We start from the raw sequence: 18,246 nt of genomic DNA on the forward strand, positions 1-18,246 counted from the left end.
TTAAAGACAACTATAAACGAGAGATGATTGAGAAAAGGATAAGAAGAAGACAAAGATAAATAAAATGACAGATAAAGATGTAGAGAGAGATGAAAAAAAGGAAGAACGGAACTCCTGCATGACTAGGTAATCCTAATATTTTCTTTTTGACTTATGGAAGGATTTGGTCGTTTTTTTATATATTATATTTTTTTCTTATGGGTTACTAATTATTTTCTTTGTTTAACATATTATATTTGACTAATAGTTATTTTTATAAATTAATCAAGGTAATGTTTGACCAGAAATTTAAGGGCATAAACTATGAAAGTTTGTCATTATAGTTGTTTTCTAACGGTAGAAATGGTCAATATAATAAGCAAAATGAGTTGAATCCTGAAACTCTTTAATTTTTTTTTTAAGAGTCTTAATTTTTTATAAGCAAAAGGAAAGACCACAAAGAGTGAGTGTTGGTCACATCTCAATTATGTTGGCACTCAAACAACCACTTCCCAAGGCAACAACTCCCAAATATATAAAAGAAGAATAATTAGCAGGTTCAAGTACAACAGCAAGGGGAGACCAAGCCAAAGCCAAGCAAGCCCAGAATAATAACTATTTAAACCTGTAGCTAGGAAAGCCTAGCTTGTCATTAACAAATAAACTATTAGGAAAACTTGGCATAGAATCCCACCAAGAAAAACCAAGAGTATCCACACTGAGTGGCTAGCCTATTGGCATAAGTGTTACCCTCACAAAAATATGACCAATCAAAAAACTAAAATTGGAAACTAGAAGCATTGCATTTTTCCATCTAATTCTGAGATATCAAGGCACTACTACAGAAGCGCCTTTCTATGTCGGTTTTCACCCGTCTTTGAAGCGGCTGTTGTAGAATATCAAAGACTCTACGACAACGGTTGTGCGACCGTCTTAGAATGCACACAATTCTAAGACGGGTTTTTCTCCAAATTCTTGTTAGAATGCCCATCATTCTACTATGATTTTTAGGTTATAACCGTCTTAGAAGGGTGAACATTCTAAGACGGGTTATGATCCGAAAAACCGTCTAGAATGTTGTTCATTCTAAGTCGGGTTTGGAGATAAACCCGTCTTAGAATGTGCTACATTCTAAGTCGATTTTGTCAGACAACTGTCGTAGAATGTGCTTTTCTTTTGTTTCTCAGGTTTATTAATGAAACATATAACTTGTCAAATAGTTGTTACATGTGTTGGCATAAAAGAAAATTTAGCTAAATGAAGCACCATGTTGTACAAGAAATTCAGTGAAGGCTAAAGTTAGCAACTTTGTTGAACTTGCATTGTTGGCATATGAAGTTTGCTAGTATATACCGAATTCTGAAGCCAGGTAAGTATCCTAATTATAAGGTGTAAAAGCATGTAAATCTTAGCTCTGAGACAAAGTATGGAGTTCCTTGAGAAATGCAACAAATTCATGTGGTGAAGCAAGCATATACCGAGCATTGGTTTGTGTTCGTTCAATAGCACACAAGAAGTAATTCTCCTTCTTGAGGTCAAGCACATTCCAAGAGATTTTTTAGGAGCCAGGCAACGTGGCAGGTGGCAGGCGACATACATGATTGGCAATTGTTATCTTGTCAGAGTTTGACATGGGTCGTTTTCCCTTATTTTGGGATGACGATACCCTCTCAAGAGGAAACTTGACTCCTTCTATTACCTTGGTTTGTGGTAGCTCCAACTCCAAAAAGGCGTGTGTATATATATATATATATATATATATATATATATATATATATATATATATATATATATATATAATCCAAAATTCCTGATGACTTGATGTATTTTTCCAACTTTGCATTGTCCTGGATTTTTTCATGACAATATAGGTATGGGAAAACAGAAAGCAGTAAACAATTCCCACCATTGCAGAGACATGCTTTTGTCAAATGGGGGACCCAATTTGATACTTCAAAGGCGGCACCAGACCAAGTCAAGAACTGATTTCAAGCACACCCAGAATTCTTAAAGCCTGCTAATCCGGAGACTTCATTGTTTCTAAATCAAAAGTCACAACTAGCAGCTTTCTTAGCCAGCTCAAAGTCTAAGGAAAGTTTAGCTAAGAATTTAAAAGAAGTTCTCCAACTTCTTCAACAAGAGGAAGAAGAAGGTTCTTCATCCAAAAAGGAAGAAAATGAATAGTGTCTCTAAGGCACATTAAAATTGTTGATCTATGCCCATATCAATTAAGGGTTTGATGGCTACTTGTACACAACCTATGTGTAAATATTTATATTTACGGCTATGTTCATAAATTTAGTTTTTTGAAAGTAAATGAAATTCTTCCCCTATATCTTGTCCTAGAGGAATATTATTTTCTACAGTTTTGATTATGTAATCAAAATTATGTTTGTCTTTAATTGTTTTAGGAACATATATGGTGTCCTAAGGAATTTATGGAATGTTCCAGTCATTCATGTTTTGATTTATATCTTCGAATTGGACTTCCTCATCGAAGAGATTGTGTTTTGGGGTGACCTCATGGGTCTGGTTTTCGTGCTCATTGAGCAAATTATTATTATTTTTGGGAGAATTCATTGAGGATGAAGATAAGGATGAGTTAGATCTAAACGAAATGCGGGAGAAAGAGCACAAAAGACGAGACATATTGAATTCATCCTCTAGTATCTTTGTCGTCATATGGTTCCATAAAAATGTTTCTATAAGCATATATATTACTAAATTTCTTGGATCTGAAAAATGGAAAAAATTCTCTTTCTTTTATAAAAAAACAAACAATATAGTTTGAACGTTACTTCTATAGCCACCAGTATATTATGTCTCAATATTTATTTGAACAATACACCTTAGTCTTACTGCCCTTTCTCAACCACGGGTCTTACTGCTACAGTATCATCCAACTAAAATATCAGACTAGCCAATAACAACAAAACAAACTGTGGCAGACTACGCCTGGTCAATTCAAACTCTTCAGGCCCTCGAAGACATGGGTCTTGCCAAAATTCCAAAACTAGCCAAAAAGACCTGGGCAGAAATGGCCTCAGAATCAGATGATGATTCTGAAATAGAACTCCAAAAACAAATACAAACAGCCAAGCAAACCAAAACGATTAGCAATTCAAAAGGCAAACAAACACTAGCCCAACAAAATCCTACCCCAAAGTCTACTAACAGTTATGTTTCAAAAAATAAATTTTTTACTGTTTTGCAGATGAAGCCGGAATTTTGGGACAAAAATTCCTTCAAGGCGACAACAAAGGCATTCCCACAGGGATTTCATTTCAGGCCTACGGCCATCAACAAAACAAGAAAATTTTATGAGTTCATTTTGGTGGACACAAACTCAGCATCCATCAAATATTTTAAAGACTCCAATGACCCAAGTCTGAACACACATTGGACCATCCAAATTTTAAAAGTAATGCAACCTCGACATTTTGGATCTAATCTCAATCAACCCAAGAAATTCTCTGCCCCCTTTGACCCGGCAGGATACACATATTGGGACTATATTGATGCCTGGACCAATGCCTTTTGGCATCAAAATAACAAATTCAAACATTCCTGGTTAATTTACTTCAAAAATAACACAATATACAATTTTCCGAATTGGTTTCTCCAATGGTGGAATTTTTTCGGACTAACTTCAGCAATCTATCCAGAACAAGTCCAACAAGGGTTTGACCTATTCAACAAAATGTTCAATTCTCAAGAATCCAGAATTCCTGATGACACAAGACCATGGGCTTTTGCTTTTTTGGATTAAGCCTTTGTCAAGCAAATCCTTGATTTCTTTTTGATAGTATTGAAGCAGTTCTTCATTCATCTAAATGGGTCTAGCCTTTGTGGGAATTTGTTTTTCCCTAAAATCTTTCTCATAAGGGAGATTGACAATATGCTTCTTTCTATCCCAGAATGCATGTGGCAAATCGGAACATACAATTGATTCAATATGACTTAACAAAGTTTGAATTTTTTTATTTTATTTGAGGTTTTCCTAATTGTATTTGGATGTTATTGAAAGATACTTCCTCTTTTAAGAAGTTAATTTGGTTAATCTTATTTTCTATAAGATTTATATTTCTGGAGATTGGTTTAGTAGAAAAATTAAATATAATTTTTCTTCCTAAATGATTTGTAGTTATTCCTTCTTTAGATATTTGGATAGGAAACAAGGCTCTAATGAAGGGAGTTCCTAAGATTACTTCGTTCTTAAGGTTTTTTACCAGAAGAAAGTTTGTATTAATCCTAAGACCTTAGTTTTCAATGATTGCGTTGGATAATTTGTAATTGATTTTTAATTTAGATCAACTTGTTGTACTTAGTTTCTCTGAAGTTTTTTCAAAGAATTTTGTAGGAATTAATCCTTCTAAAATATAGTTTGAATCAACCCCTGTGTCAAATAGGGCCATAGTATCTAAGACAAAATCATTGATAATGATTTTAATGTTTATTTAAAAATTTTGGATTTTAATCTTGTTGATTAATCCCATAAACATTTCATCTTCTACATTTTCAATTTCATTTTCTATATCCTTTTCAGTATTCTCGGAATCACTGCTTTCTTCGAGCTGAGAAAGGATAATTTAGTGGATTTCTTGTTGTTGACGAAGTTCTTTAACCTCTCTTTTTAGGTTATTAATCTTCGTCTGGAGATCTTGAATTGTGGTTGGCTTTGCTGAAGTATTTTCTAACCTTTTGAATATGTTGCTTACATCAAATTTATTATTGGTAATGAAATCCTTTTGTCTAGGTTTTATTTCTAAAGTTTTCTTTAATTTTTCTAGAAAAACCTTCTTTTCCTGGGGATATGATATGGAATTGATTGCTTCAAACAAGAGATCTTGTTCTCTTGTTAGAGTGTTAATTTGCCTATCATTATCTGTCGATGATAGTTGGTCATCTCGTTGGATTATGTTGAGGTTTTCATCAAAGAGCATGGAGGATGATGTTTCTGTTTCTTCCTCCGAAGTTTCTATGAGAAAATTATTTATTTACTCTTCAATGGCTGGTTCTAGGTTAAGATTTCTTAATTTTTTCTTTAACCTACAATATTTGGTAATGTGGCCTTGTTTTCCACAATTGTAACAAGTTATTTTTTATTTTAATTTTTGTTTGGAATTTTCTACTTCTTTACTAGTCGAAGGTTTGTGCGAGTATCTCTTTCTTGGAGGTCTCTTTTTGTGGATAGGTTTATTCTCATGGATTTCTTTCTTAGAGGTTTGTTTTTTCTTTTGTTTTGGACAAGCTGGTAGTCCAAATTGTTCACAGAAAGAACCTAAGTCTCTCTTTGTTTGAGCTTTTTCTTTGGCTAATTGTCTTTGAATTTTGTCATCTTGACAAATTTTTAGGGCTACCTTTTGGACATAAGAAATTAATTGATCGTAACTTAAACTCTCATATGGAATGTCTCTATTAGCAGACTGGCTATAGATTTTATCTCTAACCTTATCTCCTAATGATCTTGGAAGATAGTGACCAAAACTCAGAAAATGCAACTGAGACAAGTTCTGTATCAGAAAAAGACATAAATTCAATTAATTCCAAACACTAGAAGACACCCTCCAAATTATATTATCAATGTGCAACTGCCCTTGACCTTCTATTAAAAGAAAGAGGTGAAAACAATTTTAAGAGTTTTAGTGCAAACAACATCTATGAATGGAATATAGATGCATAGACGAAGTATAATATCATGAATACACTCCAACATATGACCATGGTAGCCAAAGCCTACCAAACATCCCATGAATGTTCGGAAGAAACCATTATTGATATCTTAGTGGCAGGATTTTTTGGATAGTTAAAAGGTTGGTGGGATAATTATCTCACTAATGAAGAAAAATAAAAAATTTACAACGCAGTTAAGATGGATCTCAATGGAAAAGTCATTACTAATGATGACAATAAGGAGATTTTTGACGCTGTTAATACACTAATATTTACCATAGCCCAACATTTTATTGGAGACGGATTGATTTTTTATTTGGAGACTGTCAAACCATTCTGTTTGATGATATGGATGAAAGTCTGAAGGTATTTAAAATGTTGGCAATATTTTGGGAAAAGATTAAAACATCGTCTATGTAAACGATAACAAATTTTGAATAAGGATTGAAAATATCATTCATAATTTTTTGAAATTTTGAAGGGGCATTCTTCAGTCCGAATGACATTATATTTCACTCATATTGGCCGAAAGGTACAGTGTACGCTGTTTTGTACCTATCTGATTCTTGGATTTGGATTTGCCAAAATCGAGATTTCATATCAAATTTTGAAAATATTTTTGCAGAATTTAATCTGTTAAGTAAATCTTTTTTGTTTGGAATAGGATACCTAATCCATTGTAATGCTTGATTCAAAGGTTTTTAATTTATGACTAAGCGAGGCGTACCCCGCTAAAAAATACTCCTTGAAAAACATGTAGACTTGCTAAACATCTCTAGGATGTTACTGTTATTTCATACGTTACAATCTCATTAATTTATTTAACCTGTTTTCATTAAACAAATCAATTCGTCCAACCTACATTCAACTACTGTAAATTATAGACATAAACACCAAAATTCTACAACATATCTTATTAGCAATGGAAAATACTACTCAAATTGAAGAGACAAAACTCAATCAACGCTACGGAGAATTGGATTTCACATAGGTCTAATCACATCTCACATACATAAATGCTATTTGCATAGTACCTTGTCTCAAACAATAATAGCGATTTTTAGACTATATCCTCTCTTGGTTTATGTTTCATTTGAAAGTAATAAAAGGATGATAATTTTAGGGGAATAAAAATAGTTAGCGAATGAGTAAGTTTTCTCATATTTATGGTTAAATATTATTTACTCCACTTCTTATGTTGGATAAATTTTCTTGAACTTCACTAGGTCACCCTACTACAACCTCACTAAATTCAATCCCTCGCTCATAATGTTTGATAAATAATGTTCAATTGCAATGTGGCATAAGGGCTATAAAAAACACACACAATTGTAAATTATGTAACTCAATATTCAGCTACAATTGTGAATTATATTAATATATAATTCAACATTCAACAATGTGTGAAATAGAGCTACTGATATGGCATGCAACTTGTAATAAAGACTAGTAACAACCATGGCTGACCACCAAATGCCTCAGCCAGACTGCCTAATCATATATTTTAATTTGCCCATGGCTACACATAAATTTAAATCCTTGCTCATGTGCTCATATAAGTTCTAAGGTGGGAGACTATGGACCATACCTACTATTACCTCCTCTGTCTCTTATTTAGCCTCACTAAATATCCTCCAGCTCCTGAACTTGATCGGCCTCTGTCTTTTACTAAAAAATTTAATCATTTACCCACCAGATCTTAATCCAACTATTACCCATAATGGTCATAACATCGTAATCTACAACAGTCATATCTTTGTTAGCCGATACACTCTTAATACCAAAAAGAAAGACCATTCGAAATAGGGCAATTGGTGTTAATTGTCATGCTTTAAGTGGGCTATCTAACCTACAATGCAGTCAATAGCTGCTCCCTGATTAAATCACTATGAAAAATTTGTAGGTGAAAACAGAACTGAGAAAAATCAATTATTAAAAAGACAATTACCTTTGTAACATTAGCATCTCGCACCTCAACAGATCGACTCCCTTGAACAACTTCCACAGATGCATTAGACATTGGACTTGTCCAGAGATGCTGCAGCATGTCCCTTGCTTGCAGTCTTCCGAACTCAACATCTATATAATGGTGATAGCATCAGTTACTGGAAATTAAGACTGCAGGCAAAACAAAAAATAGTCTCCCTAAACCTAGAGACAAATAGAGAAACAAAAAATAGTCTTTGTGATATAGAATTCATTTCTTCAAGAATTAGAACAATATCTAATGATTGTGAAAAAATCAACATGAAACGAGTAAGGATATGTTTGTATAAACTTCTCTCAAGTTAAAATCAACTTAGGCAATTCAGCTTTTTATAAAAACTCATCTAAACTTTCAAAAATTCATTTTGCCTTCTAGTTCATACATCTTATTCTCTACATAATTTTATGCTCCAGGTTTCCTCCATCAAATATTCCCATCACTAATTTCATCTCATAAAGAGTAACACTACACATTAAAGCTAGACAAACTTAATAGTTAATACTACGCATAAAAATTCTTCAAGAGGCTAATTCTATCTTCAGTTATATTGTGGTACCAGTAGTTGATTACTCACTTTAATTGGAAGTTCTGCAGAGAAAATTCTGGACATTTTTTCTTCATCCTCTAAGATAGATGCAGAGTCTTCTGGAATTACAAAGCTTTCTTGATCTTCATGCTCTTCTGGAATTTGTTCTTTCTGATAGGGGTTCAGTATTCTTGTTCTCCACAAGGCCTTTATTGTTCTTTTATGGAAACAAAATATGATGTCAGCTGAATGTGGAAAATGGCATCAATTTATAAGATTAGGAATATAAGTATGCCTGATTCATACCTGGAGGCAACACTAAATGAAACAAATGATTAAAAATGAAATCTAAGTCTCTCTTCTTGATCTTGAGTCTTTACACCATGCCTTGCATTTGGTATTTATACTAATATGCAGAGATATTAGAGTTTGATGCTATGTAAGAACCACCATCAATTTTACATGTCGAAGTTTTTGATTTTGATGGTCCATTTGACAAGGATGTTTCACTTGGACATGCTGAGATCAATTTTCTAAAACACACATCAACTGAGTTGGCAGATATGTGGGTCATGCTTGAAGGAAAGCTTGCCCAATCTTCTAAGTCAAAGTTGCACTTGAGAATTTTCTTGGATAACAATAATGGAGTTGAAACAATCAAGGAATATTTGGAGAAGATGGAAAAGGAAGTAGGCAAAAAAGTAAGCATTAGGAATCTGACTTGCTCCTTTCTCCTTGCCCCATGTATATGCTTTGTTATTATGCAGCTCAACCAACTTTTTTTCCCTATTTATGTCATAGAACATATAGAACTATTTATTGTATATGAATGGCATGCAGTTGAATCTTAGATCACCTCAAAGGAATTCTACATCATTGGCAACATTAGGAAGCCCTACATTGGTCATAATTCTGCGAAGAGGTCGGGGTCTTGATGCTATAACGAGTAGTTACAGGAAAATATGACTGATGCGGCCATAATTACGATTAGTTGTGCTGCACAATTACAGTTGCAGAATGCTGTTTAAAACCATGTTCACTCTATTTGTGCTTACTGCTTAAGCTCTGCAACCAGCTACAGGACAACATAAACTTGGGATTCTAATGTGCACTATTATCTCTCAATTTCCAATAACATGTCAAATATGTGAGAGATAATTTGCCGACAAAAACATCCCATAAAGAGGGTTGATAGTGCATAGTCCTTTCAGCCTATAACATCCTATCGCAACATTGGTGGCAAGGAACGTACGTTAATCCATTTAGTGTGAAAGGGTTTTGCCAAATAAAATGAAGCAGCTGCGTCTTGACAATGAATTAGACAGTGTCAGAAAGTCGGGTAGAAATAAACAAGGACAGTGGAATAGCAATAGTTAAAATGTTAAAACTACTAGTCTATTCAATCACTTTACTCATTAACATTTTAGCCTATGTCTTCAGAATTGAATGAGAAATTATTGAACACCAAATTGAAGCAGCGAAGCTTTCATTTCATGATTTGATTAATGGACTAAAGTCGTTGAACCGTAATTGAATTGAATAGTGCTCAAACTGAATATAATCTGTTCACACTTCAGCCGGTTCAAGTATCCAGATTAGTTTCTAAAACACTTTTTGGCTTGCATTTGACTACCTAATTCTGATTAGAGAGCATTTTCCTAGAACAGCACAACATTTAGATTTCTGTTTCTTTCAAGGTAAATCACAATGTTTAAGAAATCTAGACTCATAACTGCTCTATATCCTGGGTAGAAAAGTGTTTGTCTATGGTGTTGAGAGTTTCTAGATCAATCTCAGTGGTGGTAACAAATTTCGGTAAAGAATAATCTAATCCTTCTGCTGGTACCACATCAATTACAACAGTTTCATTCTCATGCATTTCATTGTCTTGAAGGTCTTTAACGTTAGCGCCTTCGTCCAAATTGAAGAGTTGGGTCTTCATCTCTAAGCACGGCTTCAAATCCTCCTCAGTTCGGGCTTTATTAATTTTATCCATAAGATCACTTATAGCTGATAACCTTTCAATCCCCTTTCCCCTTTCTGAAGCTTTATTAGATTCATCATCAATTGATTCATTGATGTCACCATCTACAGCACTTTTCTCGAGCTTCTTTAATCCCTCGTCTACAATTTGTTGTATTCTCATTCTCAAACCATCACTTCTCATAGAATTTGATCTTAGCTGCAATTTTAACCCAGGGATCATTGCCTCATTGCTCTCCATTGTAGTAGGATTAGACTCCAATGCAGAGGGCACATTCTCATCCAACGACTTCACAGCTAATACTTCCTCCAGTAAATCTACATTCTGCATGTATCGGTCAAAAGCTTCATTTTCCACTTCAACATTCCGCTCCTTGTATTCCTTTATCTTGGCAAATCTCCATTCATTTATAGCTGCAGCATCCTGTAAACATCACAATGCTATTACTTTCAAACGAAATACAGGTCGCCAAAACAAGTAATCATTTAAACCAAGGATTGCTTCTGCATTGTGTACCTTTCTAGTTAGTGGCTTCTTTGAACGAAGTGAAAGGTGTAAATTATTGAACTGAGCAAAACTATTGGAAAGCTGTCGAAGTGATGCAAATCTACCAGCACTTCTGACATAAAAGACAAAAAAAATCCTCAGCTCAGGGGAAAACAGAGAATTTGAAAGAAGCTTTTAAGTGTTGATTGTACAGTTGAATTAACAAGTCACAGCACAAACACACTAGAAAAGTGCTGCATTAAGAAAATGGTATGAGAAAACTGTTAGCAGTGAATTCAGCATAAAAGAACAATCTTGCCTCTGTTTTTTAAATAAATTCGATATATTTCCAGTCAAGCCCAACATGTTTAAGATATAAACTAAAAAAATTGATTTGATGCACATGTAGGGTGCTGATGCTCATAACTTACGTTGATTGAGGTGGATCTAAGGATTGCTGTTCAAGAGGAGAGGCGCCAGAAGAGGGTGCCTTGTCAGGAAAAGTTGAATTAGCTTTTAACACTGCATTCACCATAAGACATGGAAGCAAAGGGACAGAAGAATAAAGATCTGTTAGGGTCTTATATTATGGGAAATATTATAAAAAAATTGTATACAGAACAAGTACTAAGCATTTTTTTACTTTGTAGAAGAAAGTTGTACTTTTAATGCTACTAGTTTAACAAATGCTTACATGCCCCCTAACAGTTTATTAATCTAGTGATGCTATTAGTTTCACTGTCACATGTTGGTCTAATTGTATTTTGCTTGCATGTTTATATAGGGCCTAATATCTGCTGAACATCGAATACAATTATGTCATTTAGCCGGCAAAAGTTCAGATTTGATAATGGTTGATCCATGGGAGGTAGTTACTCTTTTATCAGCTAGATTGCTTGTCTTCCTATTTTCTGTGCATGTTAATAAGTTTCATTATCCATAGATTTGAAAGACAATGCTTTGATGTCATGCGTGTTGTGAGAAATTTTGGCTCTCTAGCTAACCTTATTTATTAATATTTTGCATTTTTATCTGGCTATAAACTGCTGCAGGCAAGTCAGAGCACATATCAACGCACTTTAACTGTTCTCTCTAGAGTCCACAATTCAGTTTGTGAGACAGGGTTGGTATCTCAAGGTATGCTCAATAAACAAGCCTTCAATAAAATCACATACTCTAATTGCCATTTCAAATTGCTCCCCTGTCCCATCTTAAAATTCAAAATAAAGGAAGAAGTGACACTAACACCACCTCTCTTAATCTCTTTTAAGAATGAAATACTAGTCACATTAATGATAATCGCTGATGAACTTTTAAAAAAATGTGCTAAGTGTTAGGAATACTTTGTGATTTAAATGATTAATATATGGATTTTAATGTTTGGACATGTTTTCCTGTCCCTGGCATTAGGTGGTCATTTGACTCTAGTATTTTGTGGGAATTTCTTAGTGCTATATGGATGCATGATTGGATGGGCAATTTGGTTCCGTATGGCGCTAAAGCCTTCAAAAGTTATCTATCATCTATCTTATATATATGTTCATTGACTTAATTGTGATTTAGTCTAAAAGGAGCATTAATAGTTCCTTCACTTCATTAATTAAAGATACCGTGCTAGATTTTTATTTCTTTCTATACACGTTTTTGACAATGTTGTAACAATACAATAATTTGCTTTTGTATTGATTATTGTAGAATCCCTCAAGGTCATGCTTCTTTGTGGTTCTGATCTCCTTCATTCTTTTAGCATTCCTGGATTCTGGATTCCTGACCAGGTACTATAACGGAAAAATCTAATATTATTTATCATGGATTAGTTTCACTTTCACATTGAGTTATTTGACAATTCTTGGAACAAAAGACCTTGTCCCACCTAATAATTTGGGTAAACCAACCTTAAATGGCCGTGGAATTGAAAGTCAGGAATTATATTGATTTTGTGTTTTTATTGTTAGAATTAACAACCTTATTGAGTAAATTGTTCTTATTTCTTACCACATAGATACAAGGCATGGGTGGAGTATGGATTAGGAGTGTCAAACTAATTAATTGGATAATTTTTTTGAATTGAAATGGATAGCCAATCCATTTATGATCCATTAATAATGTATTGCAAAAATCTAATTTATCCGTAACTTATTTCATAGAAAAAGGTCCATCCATTATATTTTATTTTTTTCAAAACAATACTTTTCTAAAACAAAGTTTAATATTTGTACACATTCTTACACTGAAATACCATAGAATCCAATATTTGTCTCATAAAGACCTATGTCCAAGCAATGAACTTGGAACTACTTGATTCACTGGATTGCAAAATATGTTGGATGGTTCATTATCTATCCAATAACAAATGGTAATCCAATTCAACTAATGTATTAAGTTTTATTTTTATAATTGAATAGATTGATTGGTTGATTTATACTTGATGGATTGGACTGTTAGTGAATAAAAAGATTGAATTGTCACATATGTTAATGAATACTAATTTCCCATAGGTTGTGGAAACAATAAACTATAATTGTTTTTGTACTTTAGGTTAAAACTATATGCAAAGATTATGGAGTAGTCTGCATTCCCAGGGAAGGACAAGATGTTGAAAAGACTATATTTAAAGATGACATTCTGAATGAGAATAAGGTATATCACATTTCAAGCTTGTCCTATTTCCCTATATGCGTTTAAAATGAAATGTGGCTTATGAATTTTGGACATTTTCAAATATCTGTTTGCTGTGTATTTGACCAAATTAAGGTCAAATTATAGACCAACTTATGAAATCCTTCTGTGATGTCCCATATACTTAGGTGTGTTGATGTTTGATCAACATGGGAGTTTTAAATTTGATGATTAAAATTTATTACCTTGTTTGTACATGTGTGTGCTAGGGCACATCGTTTTTTGTTGTTGTGATTGGTTAGAATTGATTAATTCCTCTCAACCTTGATTACTGATTAGCTTTTAACAATGGACACTTTTTCTTGAGGTGTCGGAGTGTGAGACATGTGCTGCAGTAACACCCACCTTCTTGACATTTTGTTTGACATGTGTCGGATACTACTTATTAAGTGTATACCAGACCTTCCTGTATGACTTGGATACTTGAACCACGATACCTTCAAAGTATGGATGGATACTTTCGAGGACACTAGTACTATATAAACTATAAAATATATATTTTTTTAAATATTCAGTAATGAAACAAAATTCCTGGGACCAGACTTTGTATTAGCGTTTTATTATGTGAACAAGAATAAGAATTAGAATGAATTGCTTTGCTACTCAGCTTTTATGCATATTTAAATTTTAATTTTCCACTATTTATTTTAGGATAATATCAAAGTTGTGAATGAACTTGTTCCAAATCAAATCAGCTCAACCAGAGTAAGGTAATGCTATGACATTGTTTACTTTCAAGAGTGAGAGGACGATAATTTTTAAAAAAAGAGAGACGTTCAATTTTCTTGTCTTTTTCACTAATTTCAGGGATTGCATTGCAAGAGGACTATCTATAAAATACCTTACCGCGGATGAAGTGATTGATTATATCAGAGAGCAACAATTATACTTGAACTAATGATAAATGATTACTACTGTTTTTCATTACATTCTGTAGACATGGGTCTTTGCAAGAACCACTGGGCATCGCTATCCGAGCCAATTTTCTATAAACAGATGATTTTTCATTTTTGTGTTGTAAATTTGCAGATAAATAAATATTACATAATTTATGTAATCGAATTGCAAATACTTGAAATTGCAACCTAATGCCTTTAAGACTTTGGGTTAGATGTAGTATATTAAGTTTATTTGTTAAGGGTTGATGGGGATCTCTGCAATTTGTTTGTGTAAAAAAAATAAAAATTGAGCCGGGGATATTCTTGATTGGAGCCCTGATATATTGAAATTTATTCAAGTAGTTGGTTGTTCTCAATAGAAAATTTGTTAGTGTAGGCTTAAACTAGCTTTTATCCCGTGGTGATGTTATAAGTTAGTAAAATTTAGTCGAGTGTCATTGTTCATTTTAATGTAGTAAAATTTATTAAATAATTAAGTGTCAACACAGATTTGATGGTAATGTTAAAAATTTAAACTGAAAGTACCTCCAAATTAAACTTTAGCTAAATAATATTATATAATCGATTACTGAGCACACTCAATATAGTTTACATTCATTCAACTTGATATAGGGGCATGAAAAAGAGACTCAATACTTAATATATTAATTTTCCATACATTTTAAACTATATACATGATCATAAAGTGTTAATATCCTTGTGGTAATGAATAATGGCATATTAACACTTTATGATTTCAAAGATTTAATTTATATTCATTTTTTCTCTTTTATTTCTCTTCAGCACCATATCACTTATTATAAATTTATATCTATATAATTTTTTTTATCTGTATAAATCAAAAAGAGAATTTACAATAATTCATGTATTTTATTCAACCATTCGAATTAGATCTTTTTAACCTATGCCTATATAATTTCATTTTATTTTTTAGGTGTCAGCTAGAATTTGATGTTTGCCCAATATCATTTTTTTGCATTATAAATTGCAACATTTTGTATCACCACTTCCCAACTTCAAAGAGAGAATTTACAATAATTCATGTATTTTATTCAACCATCAGAATTATTGTGGCTGCTGTTCTCTAATGTCCAACACCTAAGCATTTTTTAAGAACAGTAACTACAATACATGAGTATTGTAAAAGCTAATCACAGATACTATAGATGAGGTCAAGTAATAGAACCTCCGGAAACAGCTTTGATGCTGCTGTTTTTTTATCAACATCAACTTGGATAGGTAGCCGCATACCTATAGATCCCACTTGAGGGACATTTTGATAAATAAGGAAAGGCGTATAACAACGAAAAAATGAAATCCCGATTGCTTTTTAAAGTGGATACTGAGACCAAAGACAAAACTATTCTAAAACTAATCAATGCAACATTAGAGAACAGAATTGGATTGGTTGGAGACAAGGAGAAGCTAACAGATAGCATATTGACATCCTGTTATCCTTTGATTTTACACTGAAGTTACCATGGATATGTAGTCATCCTTACTATAGGTTGTCAATCCTCAGACCCTCCTAACCTTGGGAAGAGACATGGAACTTTACATCCACACATCAGAGTTTATACTCCATGTAACACCTCAAGATGCTAAATGAAGATTGATCAAACATCTCTAGAATTATCCTAGTCCAACAACCTTTAAGCATTGACGCCATCTTGTATTTCTCAAAAAAGCTTGTCGTATCTATTAACCAACTTCTGTCATACATATTTCAAGAGTACTTAGTACTTGCACATTCAACTCAGGCTCACACTCTATCACGACTGCTCTACATGTGATATAAAGGAAACTAGAAAGATACGGGGGAGAGTAAAATCTAAAATTGTCATATAGATTATCCTTGATCAATCAAACATGTTACTAATCGAGCAGAGGTGAGAAAGTAACTAAACACTTTAAGATCTAATATAGGGATCTTACTGCCTCAATATTTACTTACTTTCCCTCGTTCATTAACAGGCCAAAATAACAATTTGGTTCCAAGCTTCCAGCAAAAAAAAAAGAGGAAAAGATTACAACTTCAGCTAATTACCCCTATATGTGTTTTCCTATTCCCGCTATGCAAAACCATTATAGAAAAACACCACTCTGAAGTCTGAACTCTTAGAAGAATAGCTCAAACTAAAACCTAGCGACATAAGAACTAAGAAGAGAAGATAACTGATTGTAGGATTGTTAAACATACAAGAAATTAATGAGTATGTGTGGAACACTACAACTCAAAAGTCATAACCATTCAGTAAATCCAGAGAGATATAACATTGAATTCAATTAACAATGGAGAAAGGGAAGTTTCTCATCATCTTACAATAATTTAATCCTGATTTAGAAAGACGTACTAGAATCCAGCAATGTAAGAAACAACTAAAATCCGTTTTGCAGAAACTTTCCAAGATAGTAACTATTAAGGAAGTGAAAATGCAAACTTTTCCACTACTTAGGCTGAAGTTGCTTTGCTATTCAATTAAATTATCTCAATAACGGATTGGTGATTCAAAGAACTTGCCTATCAGCTGCCTCAGCAACAATGGGTAATCTGGGGATTTGACCCAGCAAGCAAGAAGAACCATAAATCAAGCACACCAAGAGGAACAAAAACACAGTGCTATCCAAACTGATTATCAAATCGAATCCCAACCCATCTTTGGGATTAAACCCTCTTTCAAGGAGGTCAGGGAAAATCAAGAGCACATCAAGGACAACGGCTTGCATAGTTTTGAACCTCACATACTTACTGAAATTGGGGTTTCTCACCACAACAAAATAAAGGGTCAAAAACACAAGGAATCCATTAAAAGGGAAGCTCTTGAAAACTCTTATTGCAGGAACCAATGGTTGAACAATGGCTTGAACAGGGTAGAACTGTGTGATTACATACTTTCCGTACTGTATGCAATCAAAGAAAGGGTAAAAGTAGCAAAGTGCTGAAATCAAACGATCAGGAACATCAGCAGAGTCACTGCCATTAGATTTGGCCACTATGAGGGTTCTCAGTTGGTGGGGTTTTCTCAATTTCTTTGGAAGAATGTTTAGAGTGAGAAGAGAGGGAGATGCAGAAAAGTGGATTGAAGTGGCTTCTGTGAGAAGTTAAATGCTGTTTTATTGACACAATGTTAACAATTAATTAAAAGAGAAAAATTGTTACAATCAATCACATTTTTTTAATTTACAAAACAAATAAAAAAAATTATGACTTCATTTAAAAAAAAAATTAAAATCATAACATTTTATTCCAAAAGAAATAATAATCTAAAATCAATTCCAAATTTATAATTTGAAACAAGATTTACACCTATTTGATGAATTGGGCATGATGGTAAGAGATGTCGGCAAGGCAATGTAATCTTTATAATGTGTAGTGTTAAATCACCGGCCCAGATGCATTTATACTTATACCGAATCACACATGACGAAAGAAGGAGGCGACAACATCGACATGGAGGGTCTCATCAACGTTGCTCTCGGTGCTGATGGTGGCAATCAGGAAGAACAACAACACGGGAGAGACAACTCTTCTCAATAAACCGAGATTTAAGTTTGGTTGATCCTTCTTTTAAACAAAACTAACATTTGCTAATTAAAAAAAAACTCTTCTCCATAAACTAACTATTCATTTAACCGTTCTTAATTCTTATTCTATTGCTCCTTTTTCTATATTCTGGAACAATATCGTCCTCAGTACGAGGAGCCCCAATCTCAAAGTTCCTACAAACCCCAGAAGGTAATCACGCCTCCTACCTCTCTTGGCTTCGTTGCAATTTTAACACTTTGAACAGAGATATGGCATGCATGGCTGCACCTTAGCTTAGTATTAAAGTTTATAAATGATGTGTTTGCATATCTCAATTTAAGATCTCCACTATATGTTTTTAATTTTTAAATGTAATGTAGCTCAAACCTAATTTTATTTATTCATCTAACAATAGCCATATATTATTGTTGGTTCGTTTGGTTGTTACTTGTTACCTTTATGTGATATAGATCTGTCTCTGTGCTTACAGTTTAAGCTTTGTTGTTG

At 33.4% G+C, this 18,246-nt stretch overlaps 2 protein-coding genes and 1 pseudogene across 2 annotated transcripts; 1 reads left to right on the top strand and 2 right to left on the bottom strand.

Moving 5' to 3' along the window:
* Window positions 1-9,818: 9,818 nt before the first annotated feature.
* On the bottom strand, window positions 9,819-11,170 carry LOC100776348 (uncharacterized). Its single transcript, XM_041012893.1, has 3 exons — window positions 11,067-11,170; window positions 10,666-10,765; window positions 9,819-10,572 (listed from the first exon to the last, which is right to left on the bottom strand). The coding sequence occupies exons 1-3, from the start codon at window positions 11,168-11,170 to the stop codon at window positions 9,892-9,894; spliced, it is 885 nt and encodes a 294-aa protein (XP_040868827.1). The 3' UTR covers window positions 9,819-9,891.
* A 5-nt stretch (window positions 11,171-11,175) lies between these two features.
* On the top strand, window positions 11,176-14,414 carry LOC100776880 (nicotinamide/nicotinic acid mononucleotide adenylyltransferase). Its single transcript, XM_014771474.2, has 7 exons — window positions 11,176-11,259; window positions 11,420-11,503; window positions 11,688-11,772; window positions 12,331-12,410; window positions 13,174-13,275; window positions 13,966-14,024; window positions 14,122-14,414. The coding sequence occupies exons 1-7, from the start codon at window positions 11,176-11,178 to the stop codon at window positions 14,210-14,212; spliced, it is 585 nt and encodes a 194-aa protein (XP_014626960.2). The 3' UTR covers window positions 14,213-14,414.
* Window positions 14,415-16,527: 2,113 nt separating this feature from the next.
* On the bottom strand, window positions 16,528-17,540 carry LOC100777414 (protein TIC 20-v, chloroplastic-like; annotated as a pseudogene).
* Window positions 17,541-18,246: the final 706 nt, after the last annotated feature.

This window comes from Glycine max, chromosome 19, assembly GCF_000004515.6.
Source record: "Glycine max cultivar Williams 82 chromosome 19, Glycine_max_v4.0, whole genome shotgun sequence".
In the NCBI taxonomy this organism is placed as follows: Eukaryota; Viridiplantae; Streptophyta; class Magnoliopsida; order Fabales; family Fabaceae; genus Glycine; species Glycine max.